Genomic DNA, 23202 nt, shown 5'->3' with positions numbered 1-23202 from the left:
TCCTGCTAAAATAAAATATAAAAAATGCTGGCGCGTGATTGTCACTCGTCACTCGTCGGTGAATACACCTTGAAACGTGGCGCATGGTAGTCGTGTCTGTTACCTAGGTGTCAGACATTACTCAAGGAGGGAAGACCCTTCTCTGACCACGTGGCTTCCAATGAGACAAAATGCACCAACTGCTTTTGTCCCAGGTGGGAAAGGCTTTTGACTTGTTGAGTCTTGTTAGGACCCACAAAGTGGACCCTCTTCTAGATACTTCCTCGTTGTCTCAGATTGGTTGCTTTTGCATCGGGAACAGTAAAAATATATCTGACAGCAGTAATTATAATATTTTCCCTTTTTAATTTATTTTAATCCTCAAATAAGGCCACACGTGTGGGTCCAGAGTCTCCAGGCAATGCAAGTTAGTCTCGCATCATCTTCTTTGGGAATAGCGCACGTGCCTATGGTCAGTAGTGTAGGCTCACACGTGGTGCGATTTTTCGGAGTGTGACGTGGTGACACACTCAGCGTCAAAAGTGCCACATCATGAAGCCCTCAGCCTAAAGTAAAATAATATAAACATAATATGGTTGTCACCATAATATTTTATAAATTGGTTAACATTTTAATTTGAATCTTTCTTTTTTGATCGGTTTTTGTCACTCTCTTCCGGAAGGTATGACTCTCTCATTTTTAACATCGGTTTTCCCCTTTCACCCCTCACCTGGTCTGATCGACGAAACCCTAACCATCCGTTTGGGTCGAGGGAAAATTGGGGAAAAGCAGAGAGAAAAAGGGAAAATGCCTTTGTTTTCAGTTTTTTGTTTGTTCAGTAAAGGTGAAACAGTAAGCGACTTACACTCGAGAGAGAAGGAGGCAGAGACAAGGTATTTCATTCTCGTAACCATCCGCGAAACATCAATGAAGAAAATGTTTCTCAATAGTTTTCTGCTGTTTGATTCATATAGATTACTAGAAAATAGTGTTTTTGTTTTTTGGAAAATGAAGTAAATTAGCCTATGTTGAATGTTCTTAAATTATGCTTTTTCAGAATCCTCTGATTGTTTATTTTTCTGGTATATTTATTTTCTTTTTTCTTTTTTTCGTTTTCTCTATTTCATTGATTGTTTAGTAGCGCTTTGCTGCCTTTGTTTAATGGTAATATTCATTTGTTAATTTACAATTGATATTCATATATTAGTTTGTAATTCTTTATGTATCTAAATTGCGACCCTGTTTGGCTCAACGATTTGAAAGAACTTCCTGGCTGTGTTTTTGGCTCTGAAATCTCCATAGTGTTTGGTAACAAGCTAAATCATTTTAAAGTAGAGATTTGGAACTTAGAAGCTTTTTTCCAGCAAGGCAGCTTAACTTGCTTTTGCACAAGAGCTTACAGAAAGAGGTTTTTGAACTTCAAAATTCTTACATTTCAAACGACAGCCTCTTCTTTGTAAAAGTTTTCTCAAATATTCATTGTATTGGAAGGTACAAGAGAATCAAAGGATACTTTTGTATATCCAGCCAAATTACCATTGTCACCCTTTAGCCATCTGGAACTTATTAATGGATCAAGACAAAATAGTTAAGAATTCCCATCCGCTCCTTGTTTTCAATCTGACCACTTTGGGCATTAAACTGTTCTGGTACCATTGGTTATGTGAGGCCTTGATTTGGTATCAGCTTGGTCAATATTTCTTAAATTTCCAAAATTATTTCCATCACTTTAACTCATTTACCTGCATATTTATTGTTCACAATCGTTATTGTCATTCTAGTTGATCTCGATATCTACCCATGTCTCGTTCAACAATTCAACAATTTTTTATTTTATTATTTTATTTAATAACCAAGGAACCTTTCATGGCCAAGCCCTTAGGACTCTTCATGGGGACCCAAACCTCGGGATGCTGACTGCCCATCAACAACTAGTACCGGCTAAATTCAAGATATCATTAGTGGTAGGATTCAAACCTAAGACCATGTGCCACCTATTGGGACCACACTTCCCAATGCTCACCTTGACCAATTGGGCTACCCTAATGGGTTTCCACACTTCAGCAATTGTGCACCATGGTTTGAAGTGTGTGACATTTCCAATTGCTAGAGTGCCACTTTCGACAACTTATTCTTGTAATCACTTTGAAGTTTGTTGGATGCATGCTATCATTCTAAAGGGAATATTAAGCTAGTAGGATTATCATTTGCCTATTCAAAAAAAAAAGTTACCAAGTCTAAGAGGCTTAGTTAAGATGGTGGAGGGTAATGAATGGTTCACTCTATACATATGTTAAGAAGCTATTAATCTAGCAGAACTTTATGTTCTTTGAAAGGGAAATTGAGATTGTGGAAGAATTGCAATTTCATCAAATGAACAATGCTTCCCTTGTTAATATTATTGCATTAGAGATCACGTGAATACACTTGCACATGAATACACTTGTTGGTAGTTCGCCAAAAAGTGAAATTACCCAAGACAAAGTTCTACACAACAATTAATAGTAGATTCGGTAATGTTTGGTGTGTTCGACTCCAAAGGACCATTTATCATCTCATTGTTTTAATCCATTTGAAGCTTGGTTATACAACTTGTCATCTTAAAGAGAATTTTGAGTTGCAAGGTCAGGATGCTTACTCAAGTAGGATTAGCGATTATTAATGATTGGATTCACATTTACACCGAGAAACAATCAATGAAGTGGAACTTTGTGTTCTTCAAGAGGAACTTTAAATCATTAGCATTGAAGCCATGCATAAATTGTTTATGGAAATGCATGTAAGGTGAGCATATGTAACATTTGTCATGTGAGCTGCAATATTTTGTTGCTATTGTAGGCCTCAATGATAATTGTAGAATTATTATGCAAACCTTGGTCCTTGAGGCAACTTAAGTGGTAAAGGGTTGGGAGGGTTTGCAAGAGGTTTGAAGTTTAAGTCCCAATGGAGACAAAATTTATCCATAAAAAAAAAAAAAAAAAATTCAATCCTCAAGTAGTTTAGTCTTAACACATATGTTCTAAGGAAGTAAACGTGCAACCAAGTTAGTAAATACTTGTTTTTGGGGGTATACAATTTGTTACAATTTTCTTTGCTTCTAAATTATTATTATTTTCTCTAGTATGCCAATAAAATGTTTTAATGAGTATTATGTAGCCTATCAAAAAAAGTTTTGATGGTTATTTGAAATGAGACAATTAAATCATCAATTCATTGTTTTTTTAAAAATTAATTCCTATGGAAATAACACTAATTACTGTGGATGGATAAAAACGACACTTTAAGTAGCACAAATCAACTAATATCTTAGGGTGAGAAAAATGTGCCAAGACCTATTCTATGTCTCTAGGTTTTTTCTTAAATTTGTAGTTAGAAATTTCCTAATTTTTAAGGTTCCTTGGACGTTTATGTAAAACAATGTTAGGATGCTAATAAATAATCAATGAGAAAATTGTTATTTTTGGGCCCAACGTGGATCCAAAATTTTAACATGAAGGCTTGAATATGAATTTTCTTGTGTTGGTTGGACCAAAGAAAAGAAAATAAAGTTGCATAGTCGTGAAATTGCATTTGCAGGTGGTTGTGTTGCTTGGTTGCATCCTTGCTCTTTCACCCTAATTAGGTAGTTATATCCTTCAATAGTCATTTTATGCAGTACATGTGTTGTCTTGTTATGAGGAAAAGTCAATCATTTATTAATAGATGTCACTTGTGTAAGTGTGAGAAAGAATCAACCAACCACATTCTCATCTATTGGGAAAAAGACCCATGATATGGCTATCTCTTATCCTATAGCTTTTTTTGGATTTCTTGGGTACTATTGTAGTCAGTGAAAGACTTGTTTATTTGGCATGTTAATTTTTTGCAGAATAGACAATCAAAGGTGTGGACAAGGACTCATGTATATTTGCTTTGATACATGCTTTTGTAGAGTGTAGTTAAATTCTGGATGCATCACTTATAGCTAATGAGGAGCAGTTGCAATGATGTTAACTAGGGCTTCTTACTTACAATTCTTGAAAAGATGATCTCAATTAGAAATTAATTAGATGGATTAAATAGTGCATATCCACAATAAAGTTCCTTGTGCTTGTAAATGGTATCTATTTTGGGTTTCTTTTTAAAGTTCTAGAGGTTTGAGACAAGGGGACCATCTCTCATCTTATTTATTTGTGTTGGCGATGGAGGTGTTGAGTTGTCTTTTGGAGAGTGCTAAGGAGGTTGGTTATTTGTTGGGCTTTAGGGTGGAAAGGGGTGGCAAGAGAGTAGAGATATCCCACTTGTTTTTTTTTGTTTGTAGATGATACTTTGTTTTCTTGTGAGGATTCTTAAGATTAAATGGTTCATTTAATTTGGTTGCTCATGTGGTTTGAAACCATCTCGAAGGTGTAAATGAGCTTAGAAAAAAAAACGGATTGATCTAAATTTGGGGAAAGGGGTCACTAATGTGGATGAGTTGGGGTTGGGTTGCAGGATAAGAGAGCTTCCTTCTATTTACTTGGGTCTACCCTTGGGTGCTCCTTTCAAATCAATATCGGTATGGGATGGGGCAAAAGAGAGGTTTCATAGAAGACTGTTGATATGGAAAAAACAATATATTTTGAAAGAGGGAGAGATTCATGTTGATTCAAAGCATCTTATTTAGTTTTCCTATCTACTATATGTCCTTGTTTTAGTTCTTAGGAAGGTCCGATTGAGACTTAAGAAGTTTCATAGAGATTTCCTATGGGGAGGTGAGGCATTGAAGCAAAAGTCGAATTAATTGAAATGGATGATTGTTTGCATGGATGAGAGGAAGGGGAGACTAGGCATTAGATGTCTTTCATCACTTAATGAGGTTCTCCTTGGAAAGTGGAGTTAGAGATTTGCTTTTGAAGAGGAAGTTTTTTGGAAGCAAGTTATAGAGGGGAAGTTTGGGAAGAAAGAAGAGGGTTGTCATTCTTGAGATGTGAAAGATGACTGTAAGGTTGAGTTATCGAAAGCAATTAGGAAAGGATGAGACATATTTTTAAAGTGAATAATAGGAGAAAAGCAAACTTTTAGAAGGATAAATAGTGTGAGGATGAGTCCTTCTGTTTGTCCTTTCCCTCTAATATATGCTTTAGCCTCATCCAAAGAGGCTTGGGTGATGGATTTATTAAATGAGACAAATATAGTGGGGTCATTGGAATTCCTGTTTTTTTTAACACTTAAAATGATTTGGAGTTGGGTATTGTTGAGCTTTTTCTTAAGATTGCAAGATAAACCAATGAAAAGGAAAGACAATGATAGGGTGGTTAGGATGGATACGAAGAATTGAGTGTTTTTGTTAAATCCCCTTATTCTATTTTGGAGATCAATTTCTCTCCTAATGGGCATGATTTGGAATTCTTGGAACCTGTCTAAAGTGAGTATTTTTTCTTAGGAAGCCAGTAAAGGAAAGGTGTCAATGTTAGATTAACTTCAAAAGAGAGGGGGAAGTTGCTAGCAAATAGATGTTGTCTTTGTAAAGATGAAGAAGAATCCTTCATTGTGCCAAACGAAGGGTTTTATGGCAGTTATTATTCTTCTTATTTGGCATAGTTTGGGTGTTCCCTTTCATGGTGAGAGACTATTTTAAGTTGGCATGGTTCGTTTGTGAAAGAAAACTTAAGAAGGTATGAATAGTCATTCCTCTATGCATATTTGGATGATTTGAAAGGAAAGAAATCACAGAGCATTTAAAAATGAGGAGCAGTTTGATCAAAAGCTGAAATGATCATTCATAAGCAAACTTTTAGTATGAGTTAGGTTAAAGATAAAATAAGTCTTAATGTCTTTGATTGATTTTGTAGATTGGTTGGATCATGCCAAGCAAGAGAGTTGATGTACTGTTCTCTTTTTTTTTTTTTAGCTTTGTTGTTTGATGCCCATTTCTTTTTTCCTTGTTTCGATAGGTAATTTTTTCCATATCTATAAATTTGATTGCCTATTGAAAAAAAAAAAAAGAACAAGAAGTTTTCGAAGACCATAAGTGCTTGAATTAGTTCTTAAAGGTGTCTTACTTCAATGTTTTATTTGATTTATCTTGATATTTTCTGTGAATGGTTGACATTTCTTTATGATGTTTCTTGATTTCTTTAGGAGGGGTGCGTCGTTTTTAAGGCTTTTTTTGGGCCTTTTGTCGTGTTCACCCCAAATTTATGCCCCTCCAACCCCCAATCCTACAGCTCTCTCTCTATCTTTCTTTCTGTTAAGTGCCTATTAATATTTATCTATTTTGTCTATCTAACAATTGTGTTACCATGTTGTAGGCTGTTATAGGCTAAGCCTAGGATGGGATTGTATTAAAATAAATAAAACAAAATAAAAATAATGAATGGGACCCTACAACATAACATTTTTTTCGGAATTATTAAGTTAAAATAATAAGTTCTAGGATCCATTAATTAAAGAGAACCACTTGGGTATTAGTAGAGCTTAAATATAGGGAGTTAGGAATTTTATGTACTAAGATTGGCTTAATTTGGCATTTCATGTTGGGTTTACAAGGCTGAGCGAACTTGTAACTAATATACTAAGATCTGGATTTTTTAATCAGTTGATTTAATTCAACTCATTCTTAGGGTGGATTGAGTTATCTTGGTTGAGTCTTAAGTGATTTGTTTAACTCTATAATAATTGTTTAGATTGTCATAACAAGGTTTTGCCATTGACTTATATATTGTCATCATTTTGTGAGTTTTCATATATAATGCTCCAATGGCTTGAAAAAAAATGTTATAATGAAAGTATCGGCTAGGGAAAGGACAATGTCAATGGTCTTGTGAGATTTTAGGGTTTCCTTAGATGTTCTTTTTTAGGTGACTGATGAGTTTAAAAATGTACAGAGAGAGGAATAAAAATTATTTTTTATTTTCTTGACTGATCTTAATCAGTTGCTGAGATCCTACCAAGATCGCTTTCATATTGGACCTGCTCTAGATGGCGAATTAAACAAAACCCTTCCAGTTAGGATAAGTAAAAAAGTGAGCATTGTTATATATCTTCGGATGGATCCATCAGACTGTCACTTACTGATTTCTAATATTTTATAAGGACACTTAAAGTTGGAGTTCTATACTTTTAGCTGAAGACTGAAGTATGAATTTTCCTTTTTAGGAATTGTTTTTTGTTTATTGGACGTGCTAAATTAAATTAGATACCAAAAAAAGGTGTTAATCTTATGAGATTGATATGGCATGTAAATTTAGGGAGATAATGCGCCCTAAAAGGAGAGAATTTGGTTAAACTTTCTTTGTTATGAATTGATTTTAGACATGGAAGGGATTTTGATGATCGGATGATGCTAAATTAAATTAGATGCAATAGGGAAGTTTTAATTTTTAGAGGACTGATGTGGCATGTGAATGTAGGGAGATAATGTGTCAGAGAGAGAGAGAGAGGGAGAGAGAGGGAGAGAGAGAGAGAGAGAGATGTTAATTTAGATAAGAGAGTGCTGTTGATTTAGATGCAAAAAAGCTGTATTAGTTTTACGGGACTGATGTAGCATGTGATTTTAAGGAGATAATGCTCCTATAAAGAGTATCCATGGCCAGATTGTGTTTGATAGGAATTGATTTTAGATAATAGAATTTATTCAAGTGATTGGGTGATGCTAAATGAAATCAGAGGCAATAGAGTAGTGTTAGTTTTCAGGTTGGATATGGCATGTGTGTTATGGAGATAATGTGCCCCAAAGAGTGCCCATAAAAGAAAGAATTGGAAACAAGAATTAACTGAATGCCCAATTGCAATATGCTTTGAAAGATTCTTTTCTCAAAGTTCTGTTTGATTGGTTCATGAATTGTGTATGGTGACTAATCCTTTGTTCTTAGAGTTTCTTGATTGTTTAGGGTGAGGTTAGCCTAGGTTAGGGCCTTTGTTCCTTTTTTAATAGGCAAATAACTATTTTATTGCATTAGTCAAATTGGGGGGGGGGGGGGGGGGCACTAAAGGGCAAGAAGAAAAATAGGAGATCACAAATAACTAAAACCGACATCCGAAGCAAATTTTGGACAAAAGAAAAAGTGATGAACAAGAGAATTAGTTAGAAATTGAATCAAATGGTTTACAACAAATAGAATGAGGCCATCTTACATTTTGTTTTGTTTCTTCCTCACAAAACTCTTGTGCCACCTCACACAGGAACGAACTCCATTGACCCATAAAAAGACCTACAAAGAACTTCCCCTAGTAAGCCTCCATGACATTTGTCCTTGCAATCCCTATCTATACCACTGTTTGCTGAATTTACTTTAGTAAAAATCCATGTTATCTAATTCCCAATCATGAAAATTCCTTAAGAAAGAAGGGTGTAAGTGCCCGCACCACCTACCTCCTCCCAAGCATCAAAACTATCAAAGCATGTTAGAAGCAACAATATAAAACAAGGAGGGATACAAGGCTCTTAAAATAGAATCATGACATCATATGTTGTGTTGACACCTCTCTTTCCATTACCCACTATTGAGCTGGTCCTATAATGAAACTTCATCGCAAGCTTGATAATCCTTAGAAGGTTTAATCTGCCACGTTTAGAAATGTACCAATGTTTTAAAGAATATAATCTTTTTGTATTCTTTTTCAGTTTGCGATGTAGTGGGAGAGAGGTTTCACAAAAGATTTTTCTCAAATTGGAAAAGATTTGAAAGTAACACCAAGGGGGGACCTAAAATAGATGGATGGCAATTTTCTAACACCAGAGCCCTACAACAAGACTTAACTGCTTAATGTGTTGGACCTCTCCTGCAAAGATTAACTCACTTTTACTCTTCTCCAAGTTGATATTTGAACTTGAGCCCACTTCAAACCAAAGAAGAGTGTACATGAGATAAATTAAATGTCATGAGAGGTTTCCAAAGAGAAATGTATAATTAACAAAAAAGTACACAGGAAATCTCTACACCTCCTCCTTCTCACCCTCCCACCATGAATCTTGGAACAAAACCCTCATCCCCTATCCCACAATCAAGCTCTCTGTCACTATCACAAACAAATAAGGGGAGAGAAGATCACCGCTATCTCAAACCCCTTGAGCTTTGGAAAAGGCCATTGAGAGACACATTCATTAAAACAGAGAACCTCAATTTCGAGATGTAGAACGTTATTCCTATTAGTGCTCTTTGTATGTCTCCCATGAACATGGGGTGTGTGATACCACCTCCTCACACTTATCCTTGTTGGGTGTATTTTAGTATATCTTGTGTATCAGAAAAAGAAAAAAAAAAAAAAAAAAGGTACTGGGTGGGAGGTAGCTAGAAGCGACTATTTCTATTTTTTTGGATCAATTATCCATGAAAAAAAAAGAAAGATGAGGAGGATTTTGCTTACAGAATTGAATAGGAAAGATGGAGTGGAGAAATAAATCGATGTTGTCTCCCTTTTGTTTTGCTTTCTTTTATTCTTTCTTTTTTCTTGCTTTTTCCTTTTACTCTTTACCAGAAGCCAAAGCTTTCTGTTTGCTTTCTGATTACAATTGAAATTTATACCAATCTGTAATTAGTGTGATTTTCTACTTTCTCTGACGTCCTTTGATGTTGATTTGCCATATGTTTAGGTCCTGCTTATTTTGTTTGTGCATTTGCATTCAGATATTTCAACTTGACTTAGCTTTCTGTAATTTTGCTTTTCACTAATTTGATTTCTTAATATTTCGTAGTACATATTTGAGAGTAGAAATATGTTAGTTAGTAATGGCCAATAAGTGCAAATGCCACATGTTTTGAATTAGTGCTGACAGTTCTCACTGTTTGGTTTTCATCTACAGGTGAGTTGCTATTGTGCAAGGATGCTTCATGAAATGGTTGCAGAAGAGTGGGAAAGAGGAGGTGGTGATGAATGGAGTAAAAGGTGGGAGGTTGCATTATGTAGGGCCTATGGGAGGGCAGATGATGCTTTAAAAGACAAGGCATTAGCGCCATACTCAGTGGGATCAACCAGTTTGGTGGTGGTTGTGTCACCTTGTCAGATCATTGCTGCCAACTGTGGAGATTCTAGGGCTGTGCTTTGCCGTGGGACTCAAGCAATTCCATTAACTGTTGACCACAAGGTCTCTTCTGAAACGTGAAATGTGTTTCATTGTTGTTGTTTTGGTTATGATTTAGGAACTCACACCGAAAGTACATAAGCATTTAACTAATGTTGAATTGTTTTACTACACCTTGCTTCTTCTTGTCAGTAATTACAAAAAAAATGGAAATACAATGAACAAGCCAACAAGGATATGGACATGGAAAATATGGCTGTGTTGAAATCAATAATCCCCTTCCCCCTCCTCTTCTGGTTCAGAGGTTTTAAATTTGTCTTGAATTCTAATATCTTATCTATCATATTTGCTTATATGAAGTTATTTCTAAGGCAAAGCTTCATTTGAGGTTTTTCTTTTGAAGATTGAAGTCACTATTCCTTATCAGAACTTGATTTGCAACTGTATGTTGTATTCCTCACTCTTGTGGCCTAGGCCTCTTTGTTATTTGTTGGTTCTTTGGAGTTTGGGATTAAAAAGAATAGGGAAACTTTTTGGCATGTATTTTGTGAGAATGAGCTCTCTTGAATTTCATTGTGATATTTTAGTATAATTCTTGTGAGAATTGGCCTTTTTGGTATTGAGAGTAATTGATGAATAATAATTATTATGGATGAGATATTTTGAAATCTATAGAATGATACTTTTAGGGTTCAGTTACCACTTTATGTAGATTCAGGTGTGTTTTTTGCACAATTGTTCATATTTGATCCTCTATACTGACACTAATATTATTAGTGAAAAATGGGGGTTTCACAATAAGGAGTATGAAGAAGTTTGATCAAGTAGAGTTTTAGCTCATGTCAATTCTATATTTGAGATCTTGACCTTGGTGGGATCCATGCCATGTTGGGAACTTCATATCTTTGTCTCAGATTCCAAATTAGGAGGATTGTTGATTCCCTTTTTTTTTTTTAATTGGAATATGCTTTCTTGCTACTTTTCCTGGATTTACTTAGACGGCCTAATATTTTTGTACATTGCACATAGCTAACTCATTCTTAATCACTGCTAGGAGCATGAAAGTTTTATTTCAAAGTGGTCAAAACTTTAGAAGATTTTTTTTAAGAATTTGTGAATGGAGTAGCAAGTTGTGTTGATGTGGTGCAATTTTAGACCAACTCAGATTTGACTTCTACCCATTTGAACTCCATCAGATCCAATCAATTTTCAGATATGTGGAAGTTTTGTTTAGCTGGTTTTCTGCATATATTTAGGGGCAGACTTTTCTATAATAATTAGTTTGAGATTGGAAGTTAGATCTTGTCTAGGTTTTGCTTATAGGTGCAGCAGTATGGGTTTTGTACTTAATGATCTTCATAGGGGCATAAGGCCTGATGAAACAGTTGGGATGGGTGTTGCTTCCCCTCCTTTTCTAATAAATCCTTTGTTTCCTACTAAAAAGAACCTCCAACAGGCCTGTTCCTCATAAGAATAGGATGATAATCAGTCTATAAAAAGGGTTGCATAATGATTAGAAATTTGGATAATAAAAACATGTTGGCCTGAGTTTGTAAATGGTTTATCTGAACTAGAATTGTTTTAGCTTTCTATATAACTCTAATGCCACTCTGCTGTAGGTAAGTATTCATGGATCTTTCTTTTTTGCTCAATCTAGGTGTTCTTTTTGTCATGTATTTGGTTGCTGCTAAGCTGGCATACTATAACTTGCAATTTGTCTCATTTAGGTCTTGCATTTGATTTAATCAGTATCCTTTTAATAGATAAGAACAATCAAAAGCATTATGCAATGCACATTTGTGCATATTAGCTGCATTAATCTTACCTATATAGCCGCTGCTATGGATCCTCTTTGACATTGTTTTGTTTGCAGCTTGATCGACAAGATGAACTGGCGCGAATTGAGGAAGCAGGTGGCCAAATTCTATATTGGCAGGGTCCAAGGGTAGAAGGAATTCTTTCTATGACAAGAGCAATAGGTCTCATTTTTCCCCTATAACTCTTACATCCGCTTTTCTAAAACATGAGCACGTGATTTCCTTTTTTCATGTTCAGAAACTGTTAAGCATTCAATATGTTTAGTTTCTTGATGCAATGTCTCACTATAACAGTAGTGCTAACATTTGTTTTCTTTCAAAAATAGAAATGAGACTAGTTGATGATGTCTGGACTCATCAACCTCGTCCGCAGAAAAATTATAGGGGGCCCATAGCTTCCATCTTACCTTGTAAAATAGAAGATATTCTGCATATCAGAAAGTTGTTAAGGGTCCATCAGAAAAGAAGTAAAGGCAAGATACAAGCTAAATCAAAATCAAAACCACAGGTGATTTAAGAAATATTGAAGGTTGTGATGCTGATGCATCATGTTTCATGTTAACAGTTCTTGACAAGAACGTTGTATATGAGTTGTTCACTTCATAAGATCCAAACTTCTGCTTATTTCTGTGTCAAAGAACTGATAATCATCACGCAAAGTTTACACTGGGGCTTTATCAAGGTTTTGTGTGAGGGATGTGCAGTAAATGGTATGTCCAGGCTAACTTTTGTGAATCTTCCGTTCTAATTTTACTGACTCATTACCGATTAGTGTCCTAGGTAAGTTAGTATTAAGTGTTTAGTTTACCTGGTATCTTAAAGCACAAATTCTTAAACTACTTGAAGTTCGATTGTTAGTGGTATTTTAGCCTGTTTATTGCATGATCTGTGCTTTCCTTTTTATTCCATTTTTATTTAATATGCATGTCTGGTTTTAATGAGTTTCAGGTGACCACTATCTGAAACCATGGATTATTTCAGAGCCTGAAGTTACTTTCACAACAAGGAGTGATGAGGATGAATGTCTGATTTTGGCAAGTGATGGCTTATGGGATGTCCTGTCCAATGAACAGGTGGTAAAGGTTGCTCGCAATTCACTGAGGGAGGAGCGCAGGAAGGCTCTGCTTAATGATAGTTCACTACCCCCAGCCCACTCTGCTGCAGATAGTCTCCTTTGCTGTGCACTTGCTGAGTACAGTGATGACAACATTTCAATTATTGTTGTCGACCTGAAATCACGAAAGAGAAGGCACCAATATAGGCACTGAAAGTGGTAGTGGGATCTCTCTCTCTCTCTCTCTCTCTCCCAAAATATGCATATATAGTTATACATAATTTCATATATACATATATGCTACTGGAATTTTTTGCGGTTCTCATTCTCATCATTTCTTTAGACATGGTAGTGTTAGAAGAGATGTGAGAACACTTGAGGACCATGTCCCATTGAAATTTGTCTTTTGAAACCATTCATACATGTGAACATGACATGCACATGCATCTTTTTCAGTGTAAAATTACTATTAGATCATTAATAAAGGTTGTCAGATTTGTGTCTTGATATGTTGATTGATTTCTTGGGTGGTGTGCAGGGCTGGTTTTTCTGGGTGGAGAGGGGGTTAGAGCTTCTAGGGGAGAGCGGCTAATCCTGTGAGACATGGACAACTGCTTCTTGTTCTACCAATTGCTCATGTGTAGCTGCTATTTCATTTATTTGTCTTTCTTAATGTTAAAATCTCTGAAAAATTGTTAAACTTAAAACTCTATGGTGTATGTTGAAAACTTCTCAGACTTAAACCAGTTAGCATTTTGTTTTATTAGACATGTGGAAACAGCAGTAGTTATTGTCTCCATGTCTTGTTAGTTATTTGTGAATGTGTTTTATGCTAGTTTACTTATATCTGTTCCTTGGTAATGCCATTGGGTGTTTAACTATTCTTGAGAGGACTCAATCCTCAAGCTCTGACATCAACATTGCCTGAATGATGCTTACCAAGCTTAAATGAGATGAAGACTTGCACTTGAAATTTGATGATGAAGACTTGCAGTGATTCAAAGATAGCTATCTGCTCTAGCATTCTTCAACATCTGCTGATGTATACCATTAGAAAATTATGATGTAGAAACCTTTTACATTAAAAATTAGATTCTGACATGTGATTGGCTTGATTGTGATGATGGCCGCAGGACTGAGTTTCTAGATCTCTACAAGTATCAGGAGCATTTATCCATTGAAGGTTCAACCTGCTCTGATAGCAATTTTTATGAAGGTCTAGATTGGCAGGCTTCTAAATGAACCATAAAGGACAAGGAATGACTCTCTATTGCCAGTTGCTGAAGTAGTCTGTTAAACATGGCCTATTTCTGTGTTACCAAAGGTAAAAGCAAATTTTAAACCATTCTGTTCTCACACCTTAGCTGTTTTTGATATATTACTGAATTATTCATGATGGTTCTCTCAGCACCCTCATCTTAATATTCTCTTTATGGGATTCTGAGTAGATAGTTGAAAAGTTCTGTACCGTTTTCTCTCAAAGGAAAACAATGCTGCCAGCATTTCCAGCCCTTGAGGCCTGGCTCAAGTGGTAAAGGGTTGGGGATAGTTGTGGGAGGTTCCAAATTCAAGTCCCAATGGGGCCAAAAATTTACCTATCAGAAAAATAAAAAAATAAAATGCTGCCACCATTTCGAATTCTGCATTTGATTTGCTTTAAAGATGTCTAGTTTTAAGAACTTCCAACTTGATTCCTTGTTGAACTTTAATTTTTATGAAAGTTCAACCTTCAAACTCTTTGTTGAATGGTTCTTGTTACTGCCTGTTCATCTCTTCAGTTTGAGCTGCCTCTTTTTACTTGTACTAATACCATTCAACTTTCTCCATATTACTTCTGTTCTTCCAGAAAATGCAGTTTGGCTTTCTTATTATCTTTTCTCAACTAGCAAAAGTTTGCTGTTTGACTTTTTAGTTTCTGCCTGTGCAACACCAAGTATACTGTCATTCATATTCTCCTCTTAAATTTCATCGCTTGTGTCTTGTTGCAATGAAACAACTTCATCAGTCATCCCTCTGTTCAGTGAAATGATGTGTTTCATGGTTTCTCCCTTCCCCATGTTCTTGGCCATTAAAAATACACTTTGTTATGACTCTGTGTACAGGATGTAGTCATTCTCTCCTAAATCCCTGCTTTTCCCTATCTGCTTTAAAATGCATTGTTTTGAATGCTTAAGTATCATCCCTTCATATATAGAGTTCCTGACACTTGTCATCATCTCAGTTGCACATCAGTGATAAAGAGATGATGCCATGTTATTGAAGTGATCAATTTGATTATATGAATAACGCTGTGTATCCACCCCATTCTTCCAGAAAACTAATGCCTAAAATGGGAAGCAATTTTATGAACTTTGTTTTAATCGAAGTGTTGGATGCAAGGTCTTCTTTGAAATTCATTCTTCACTGTTCACATTTCTATGTATATAACGCTGCTTTCATTTATATACGATGTTTGATTTTTGCTCTCATTTCATGTGTTTTTGTCTCTGTGAATGTCCAATGATAGATGTTGTAAAATTGAGTTCATTTGAAGTGTTAATTTATTTGTCAGTTTCAAATGGTGCATAGTATCTTACATGCTTAGTGTTTGCCTATGATATTGGTATGATACCGAGTTTCACTTCTAGTTAATGCCTTTATGGTGAGGCATCGAAAGATAAGAAAGCCATAGGGGAAGGTGAGGAAGAGTGGAGACAGTTGTTTTCTGAGAGGTTTCAGATTGACAGGTCGTGATGATCATCATGACTGAAGGGCTTTTAAAGCCCATCTGCAACTGACATGGTGCCTCTAATTTTATTCTTTTGGTTATAAATTGCCAGTAGCAAACTGGAAAGTCAAAACCGAGGTCTGAAACCAAGGTGATGAAGTTTGGGATTCAAGGTCTCCGACTCCTTTTTTTTTTTTTTTTGGGGGGGGGGGGGGTTAAGTAAACGAGAAGAAATTGTATTGAAAAGAAATGCTAAAATAGCGACTCAAAAAGATACAGCATAGGAGCACCCCCCTCCCTGGCTGGGACAAAAAACAGCCTTCAAAAGCAGAGGGTCCAAAAAAAAAAAAAACCACCCTCAATGAGAACCTATCTAATCAATGAAACCAACTAAAGTCGAAGGACCATCTTTTATGAACAATTTCGTCTCCGACCGAAGAAGATAAATAAAAGAACTCTTAAGTCTTTGAATGGACAACACAACTTCTTCAAACGCAATTTTGTTCCTTAGCTTCCAAACAGTCCAAAAAATACGTAAAGGGTCTGCTCTCCAAACTTCCTTTCTCTCTTTTCCCACAAAAGACCTGTTCCAACCCAAGAACGTCATTTTAACAGAGGCTGGTAGCACCCACCCCACCCCGAAGAGAGTGAAAAACAACGCCCAAAGAGTCCTTGTCTTGGCACAGTGGAGAAGGATGTGATCTATCAATTCTTCATGCATTTGGAAAAGGTAGCATTTATTCGCTAGTGGCCATCCTCTTTTCTGAAGCTGATCCAAAGTAAGAGCCTTCCCCCAAGTTGCTTCCCACCCAAAAAACTCACTTTGGGCTGCACACATGAATTCCAAATGATAATCGATAGGAAAAAGGTTGATGGGCCAAATTTAAGGGCTTTGTAGAGAGACTTAATAGAGAACTTCCCACATTTAGTCTCTATCCAAAGCACCCTATCTTCCACATTCCGCTAAACACTCTTCCCATTGAGACCTAATAAAAAACTGTTCGCCTCATCCATCTCCCAATCATTGAAGGGTTTAGAGAAAGGCGGGCTCCAACTCCCCTCTCCCTCAATGAAACTCCACACATTTTTTACCCAAACGTCCTTGGACGTAGATATAGCAAACAAAGTAGGAAAAGCAACACAAAAGGGTGAATCTCCACACCATCTATCCTTCCAAAATCTGACCCTCTGACCATTGCCCACCACAAAGGAGAGTCTATTGCTTACAACATGCCACTCCCTCCTAATTACTTTCCACAACCCCACACCATACCCACCCTTCACTTCCTTGGAGCACCAACCCCCTTGCTCCTCCCCATACTTTCCCCTAATCACTTGATTCCACAACGCTTTTCTCTCATTTGCAAACCTCCAACTCCATTTGCACAAAAGCGCCTTATTAAGAGAAGAAAGACACTTCACTCCCAAACCCCCTTTTCTTTTGTCTAAGCAAACAAGCGTCCATCTTACAAGATAAGGTTTCCGCTCAAGAGCCTCATTTTCCCACAAAAAAATCTCTCTGAATTTTCTCCAACCTCAATCTGACCGTCCTAAGCAAAGTAAACACAGACACGAAATAAATGGGCAAACTAGCCAAAGTACTCTGAATTAAAGTGAGCCTCCCTTCTTTAGAGATGTATTGTCTCTTCCACATTGTTAGTCTCTTTCGAAACCTCTTCTCCACCCCATCCCATGCAGCCACAAACTTAAAAGAAGGTCCCAAAGGCAATCCCAAATAAGAGGAGGGGAGACTCCTGACCTTACAACCAAGTTTTGTAGCCAAAGCCCCCACATTTTCCACACATCCCATTGGGATTAACTTGCTTTAATCCAAATTAATTCTCAGCCCTGAAATGGTCTCAAACCACAGTAGAGTCCAACTTAAATACTTCATCTGATCCTGAGAAGCCCCACAAAAACCCAAAGTATCATCGGCGAACAATAAGTGGGACACATGAGCCCCTTCACCCCCTCCATCCCTCACCTTACAGGTTTACAAAAAACCCCCACTTACGGCTTTCCTTAGAATACAGCTAAGTGCCTCCATAGCAATCACAAATAAGTACGGTGAGAGTGGGTCCCCCCGTCTTAAACCTTTAAAACTTTGGAAGAATCCTTAGGAAGTCTCGTTAACCAAAACGGAAAAACTCGTTGTAAAGATGCACCACTGCATCCACCGGAGTCATTTCTCCCCAAAACCCATCATACCCATAATTGAAAGCAAGAAGGACCAATCCACATGATCATACACCTTTTCTATATCAAGCTTGCACAACACCGTCCCCTCATTACTCTTCAAAATCGAATCTATGACTTCATTAGCAACAAGGGCAACATCCAAAATTTGTCTACCCTCCACAAAGGCATTTTGGGCCTTGGAGACCACCTTACCCACTACTAGCTTTAACCTATTGGCTAGCACTTTGGCCAACCACTTGTACAACCCTCCCACCAAACTAATTGGCTTGAAATCCCTTAAATCTCCCTTAAATCCCTTTTTCGGGATCAAGACTAGGAAAGTTGCATTAAGAGTTCTAACAAAACAATTGTGATCATGAAACTCCCCAAAAAACCCCATGACCTCCTCCTTCACAAACCTCCATGAGGATTGCTAGAAATTCATAGAAAAACTATCAGGCTGATTGGAGCCAAAATATGTGCTATAATGGCACATATTCTATATGATTTATGCACCAAAAGACATTCAAATCACCCAACTTGACCTAAATCAATGCTAAGGCCCTAGCCATGAGTTTAATTTGTACTTTGGAGACTTATCTCAGGTTCAAGGGAAGAAAATGGTGCAAGTTGAACCACTTTAGATTTTGAAAGATCAAGAAAGGGCTAAATGAAGAAATAAGTGAGTCAAGACTCATGGACCGTAAGGAAAGGCAAGACGAGGATATAATGCGTTTGGAAGATGAGAAATGACCATTATGGAGTAAGAAAGAAGGCAAGAAAACATGGAAAATGAGGCATAAAGCAAGATTCAGTTGCATGGAAATTTAGAACTTAAAAATCTGATGGCATTATATATTCTGACTTTGAGGACAAATTTAGAGCACTTCCTGGAGTCCATTGTATACATATTATATATCGTTTTGAAGCTCGGGAAGTCAGGGGTCCAATGCTTCAAACGGTGTGCAAATCGGAGCTGAAATGAAGAAGTTATGGCCATTTGAAGACAATTACACCAAGCTGGAGGTTCATTTCGAAATGATTTCGAAATTCAACTTATGAATTGGAAATCCACTTCGAAATGACACCAATTTCGAATTCACCCACTGCCACTTTGATGTTTCGCCTCCTCTACCTTGGGAATTGCATCTATTCTACTTATGAATTTGAAATCCACTTTGAAATGACACCAATTTCGAATTCACCCATTGCCGCTTTGATGTTTTGCCCCCTCTACCTCGGGAATGGCATCTAGGGCACTCCATCCGCCCTAAGTGGACCCCACACGACTAGAAATCACCATTTTATTATTTTTTAATCATTTTTAGGAAATTGTTTTGTAATAAGTGGCTAATGAGAGTTTGCCACATGTTAGGTAATTGATGGTATTATATAAACTCTCCCAATTCTAGGTTTTAGGGATCTTGGATTTTTTTCCGGAGAGTTTGACATTGAAGGTGGAAGAAGATGAGAACATTGGTTTGTTTTCTTTTTTTTCTTTATTAAATATATTGTTTTTAGTTTCTTTTAATTCAAATTATGAATTTTTACCCTATTATGGATTGTGAATGTGACATCACCCCCATGAGAGGCTAAGAGCCAACTTGGGGCTTGAAGCACGAAAACCTAAGGGCTAGGAAATCTATAGGGACAATGATTAAATTATTATAACAATGAGATTAATTATTGGTTAGGTGACAATTTATCATTTTTTTATCCTATCCTTGTGAGTTCGTTTAGGGAAATACAGTAGGTTATTACTTGATACTAGTGATTCTTGGTAATTCTTGATCATTAGTTATCCTCGTCTTCCCTAACGTTATTTGCCCCTAAACAAAGCTATAAGGAGTAGGAAGGGTTAAAAAGTCAAATCTTAAATTGGTAATCAGTCTCATTCATTTGATAGTTTTAGGAATCTGTTTTAAAAAGGAAAAATTGGGTTTTGGATGCAATTTTGAGTTATAGAACTCAATTTGATCGCGAGCGGCTAAGGATTCCAAAACCCTAAAGATCATATTACTTAAAAGACCCTTGTTTTCTCTAATTTCTATACCCTAAGTTGGATTGTGGAAAACCCCAAACTTGAATCAATTGAATTTAAAATCAATATTCATTTTTTTTTATTAATTTAATTTCTTTTACTTAGTTTCACATTATTCACATTTTTTTTTTCACTTTAGGATATAAACAAAAGCAATTCATTTATTCTAGTATTGACAATTTCCAATAGTCAGTCCTTGAGGACGATACCCAGAATATTACAAAAGCTGTAGTGACTCTTTCTCTAGTTTTTTCTTGACCAGAGTTTCTACGTAAAAAGGTTAAGTATTTTGGTACAATAGAGAAGTTCGGTCACAGGCCCAAGCGCTTTATCCTCACTAAAGCCCTTAAGAGCCTTGAAAACCTCTTTTTCAGAAAAAGGCTCCTCCAGCCTCACCCTTTCAACAACCTCCAACCTCACCAAAGACAGGCCACTAATACTGGGCCTCCACCCTCCTACAACAGACAACAAAAGCTTAAACTCATTCACCACTCCTTCTTTGATCTCATTCTCCTCAGTTAACCAAACACCATTGATTTTAACCTGTGACATTGAACTCTTCCTCCTGCGCACATTAGCCATCTTGTGAAAAAATCTAGTATTTCTATCCCCCTTTTTCAGCCACAATTCCCTTGATTTTTGCCTCCAAGAAATTTCTTCTAGGAGAACCCACTTTTTAAAACCTTCCTTTGCACCTCTCCTAGCTTCCAACTCATGAACAACAAGTGGCCGAGCAACCTCTACTTTGTCCCAAAAGTCCACCTAATTCAAAGCCAAATCCTTATTAACTTCAACTTTGCCAAAGACATTCTTGTTCCATTCTCTCAATAATGGCTTCAAGGCTTTCAGCTTCGCAACCAAAACAAAACTAGTAGTTCCACTAAAATTGAGATTCTCCCACCAAGCCTGCAACTTAACCTTGAAGCCCTCCTTCAACCGCATGTTCTTGAATCTAAAAGGCATTGGGCCTCTCCTCACACCACACCCCCCCATCTACCAAAATTGGAGAATGATCTGAAACCAGTTTAGGGAGGACATACTGAACAACCCCTGTAAAGCGACCTTCCCAATCCTCCAAAACCAAAAACCGATGGAGCCTAGAATTAGACTGATTGTTCACGGCCCCCCACCAAGTGTAAGGACCTCCCTGCAGAGGTAGGTCCCTTAGCTCTAAATCCTCTATAATCTCAGAGAATCTCCTTTAGGACTCTTTCCCATCAAAAAATAATGTTGCCTGGAATGTGGATTGAAGTGTTGTGCAAAAGCTGGATAGGGTTTGCCATGTAACGAATCCATGATGTGATATGAATCTATGATAGGAATTTGAAAACTAGGTGGTAATCCTTGGAGGGTTTGAAACACAATTAAAGAGGATATTACTTAACCTCAAACCAAACTGGTTCCTAATATCTTCTTGTTTTTTGGTCCTTTTAAGTTCCATACATATACATAGATCTGATGTACCACAAATGTTTGTATAGTATGAACTTTCCGCATTATGCACTGCTGTTTAGAAATGATCTCACACTTTCATGTAATATTGTTTGCACTGAAATGCAGACTTGTGCATCTTGAGGAAGAAAATTGTATGGCTGAAACTATTGCATTTGTTAGATAAGTTCTAACCACCGGGTAGAGGACGATGTTTTCTTTCTTGAAAGGTTTACCATTTTAACTTTTCCCTTTTTGGGCCAATGCTCTATCATCACTCATTTTGGTGGTTCCATCATCATTGTGTTCTTACTTTTCCAGGACTGCTACGAGGATCATGTCTCATTCAGTTTACTTGGATAGAATTTCGGCAGAGGGAGCAAAAGCTGCCTACAGTGCAGATGCTTCAATAATGTCTACCAAGAAATGGGATTCTTGTGAAGATGAGTGGAATTGATGCTGCGAGAAGAATATCTGTTAAACGGTCAGTAGGAAAGCAACCTTAAAGTTAAACTCCTGTATGATTGCATCAATGCCCACAAGTTTGGATAATTGATTATGAGCACATTCTCGATGAGGGAAAATGGATATTTTTCAAGAAGGTTCCACGTGGCTAATTCTTTGATGCGGCAACACTAACCTCTCCCTAAACCATTGCATGAAACCATGTTCCTTTCTTGTCATTGAATCTTCTTGATTTATTCTTTCTGCAACCACTAGTTGATGTAAGTTTGATTATTGAATTCAAAGAAATCCAGTTTTGCCTTTGTTGTTTTCTGAAGATTCCAAATAATTTCACCTGCTTTTCCAAAACTGAGAATTACATTGGTGTTTGGTCGATGAAATCACATCATACAGCAATGGCTTCAAAGTCATGCCTGTAGTTACTCATGTGCTTCTCTTCATGCCAGGCAAGACTGGCAAAAAATTTTCCTTTAGATTAATGCATAGCATAATGCAATTTGACAAAAAATGCTACCAAACACTATCATATAGACTTGACAAGATAACCAAGTGAAACATGATGATCTATTCTTTCCTTTTTTCTTTTTTTCTTTCAATTTTTAGGTCAGGAATTGATCTTAGTCGCTACAAATGGAGCCTCATTGAAATGTCTGCTCACAGATGGGAGTGCTTCTAGATTGACTCAATGCTGTTTCTTACAATTCAAGCTTACAAATGAGGTTGGTAACTTTTGTTTTTTTTTTTCTTCTTCCTTTTATTCTTGGTGTTGGGTTGGGGACATATTCTTATCAACAGGATAAAGAAAATCATCTTTCTATGAATGAGATTGAAGTTGTTAAGGTGATTGGATGGCTGCAGTTGGATGGACTAACTAAGATATAACCTTCATATACAGCATGGTAGTCTCGAGACGTGGAAAAGTAAGGAAGATGTTAAAGATTCTTGGATGATATGCACATAGTGCCTATCATGCACTATGATACAAAAACATCGTGTCAGGGGTTCAAATTCCTCCTTGCCCACAACTGGCCCCATAGGTAAGGACCTTCCCCCACTAATGTGAAGTGGCAGTACGTATAAGTTAAAAGGTTGGAGAATAAGTGAACAGCCGAATACAACAATGAAAATGATAAAAAGAGATTAAAAAACTGAAAAAGAATTGTGCTGAAATATGTCTACATAGAGTAAATTGTGACACAAAATCCTTCTTGCCAATACTTAGAATCAACACCTGCATTAATACTCAAATCCACTTGCAGTAATACTCAAATCCACCTTTATACATCTTCATCTGAACTACTTGGAATCAACTGCATAAAATTTTAATTGGAACCAGCTTTTTTTTTTTCTTTTTTTTTTTCTTTTTTTTTTTTTCTTTTTTTTTTTTATAGTAAATGTGGAAGCTATGTTGTTATTGCTATTAATCATGAATTTGACTTTTATGACGATATACTGTTTGAAATTTTTGGCTTCCATTTGGGTAGGATAAGAAGCAAGGGCACTGTTAGGTCATCATCAGTTTGCTGATGTAACCTTTTTGGGGTG

At 36.7% G+C, this 23202-nt stretch overlaps 1 protein-coding gene across 4 annotated transcripts; it reads left to right on the top strand.

The window, feature by feature from the left end:
• Positions 1-629: 629 nt before the first annotated feature.
• Positions 630-21967, top strand: LOC117922524 (probable protein phosphatase 2C 6). 4 transcript variants are annotated; one of them, XM_034840658.1, is made up of 7 exons: positions 635-872; positions 9746-10027; positions 11838-11943; positions 12730-13054; positions 13374-14159; positions 21322-21393; positions 21514-21967. In XM_034840658.1, exons 2-4 carry the CDS (start codon positions 9767-9769, stop codon positions 13047-13049), a joined length of 687 nt encoding a protein of 228 aa, XP_034696549.1. In that variant the 5' UTR covers positions 635-872; positions 9746-9766; the 3' UTR covers positions 13050-13054; positions 13374-14159; positions 21322-21393; positions 21514-21967. The 4 variants fall into 4 exon arrangements, with proteins under 4 accessions (XP_034696551.1, XP_034696549.1, XP_034696548.1 ...); XM_034840657.1 differs by having other exon boundaries at positions 21322-21422; XM_034840659.1 differs by lacking the exon at positions 21322-21393.
• Positions 21968-23202: the final 1235 nt, after the last annotated feature.

The sequence above is a fragment of the Vitis riparia genome, chromosome 9 (genome assembly GCF_004353265.1).
Source record: "Vitis riparia cultivar Riparia Gloire de Montpellier isolate 1030 chromosome 9, EGFV_Vit.rip_1.0, whole genome shotgun sequence".
Taxonomy (NCBI): domain Eukaryota; kingdom Viridiplantae; phylum Streptophyta; class Magnoliopsida; order Vitales; family Vitaceae; genus Vitis; species Vitis riparia.
This window is presented reverse-complemented; position numbering and strand designations above follow the sequence as displayed.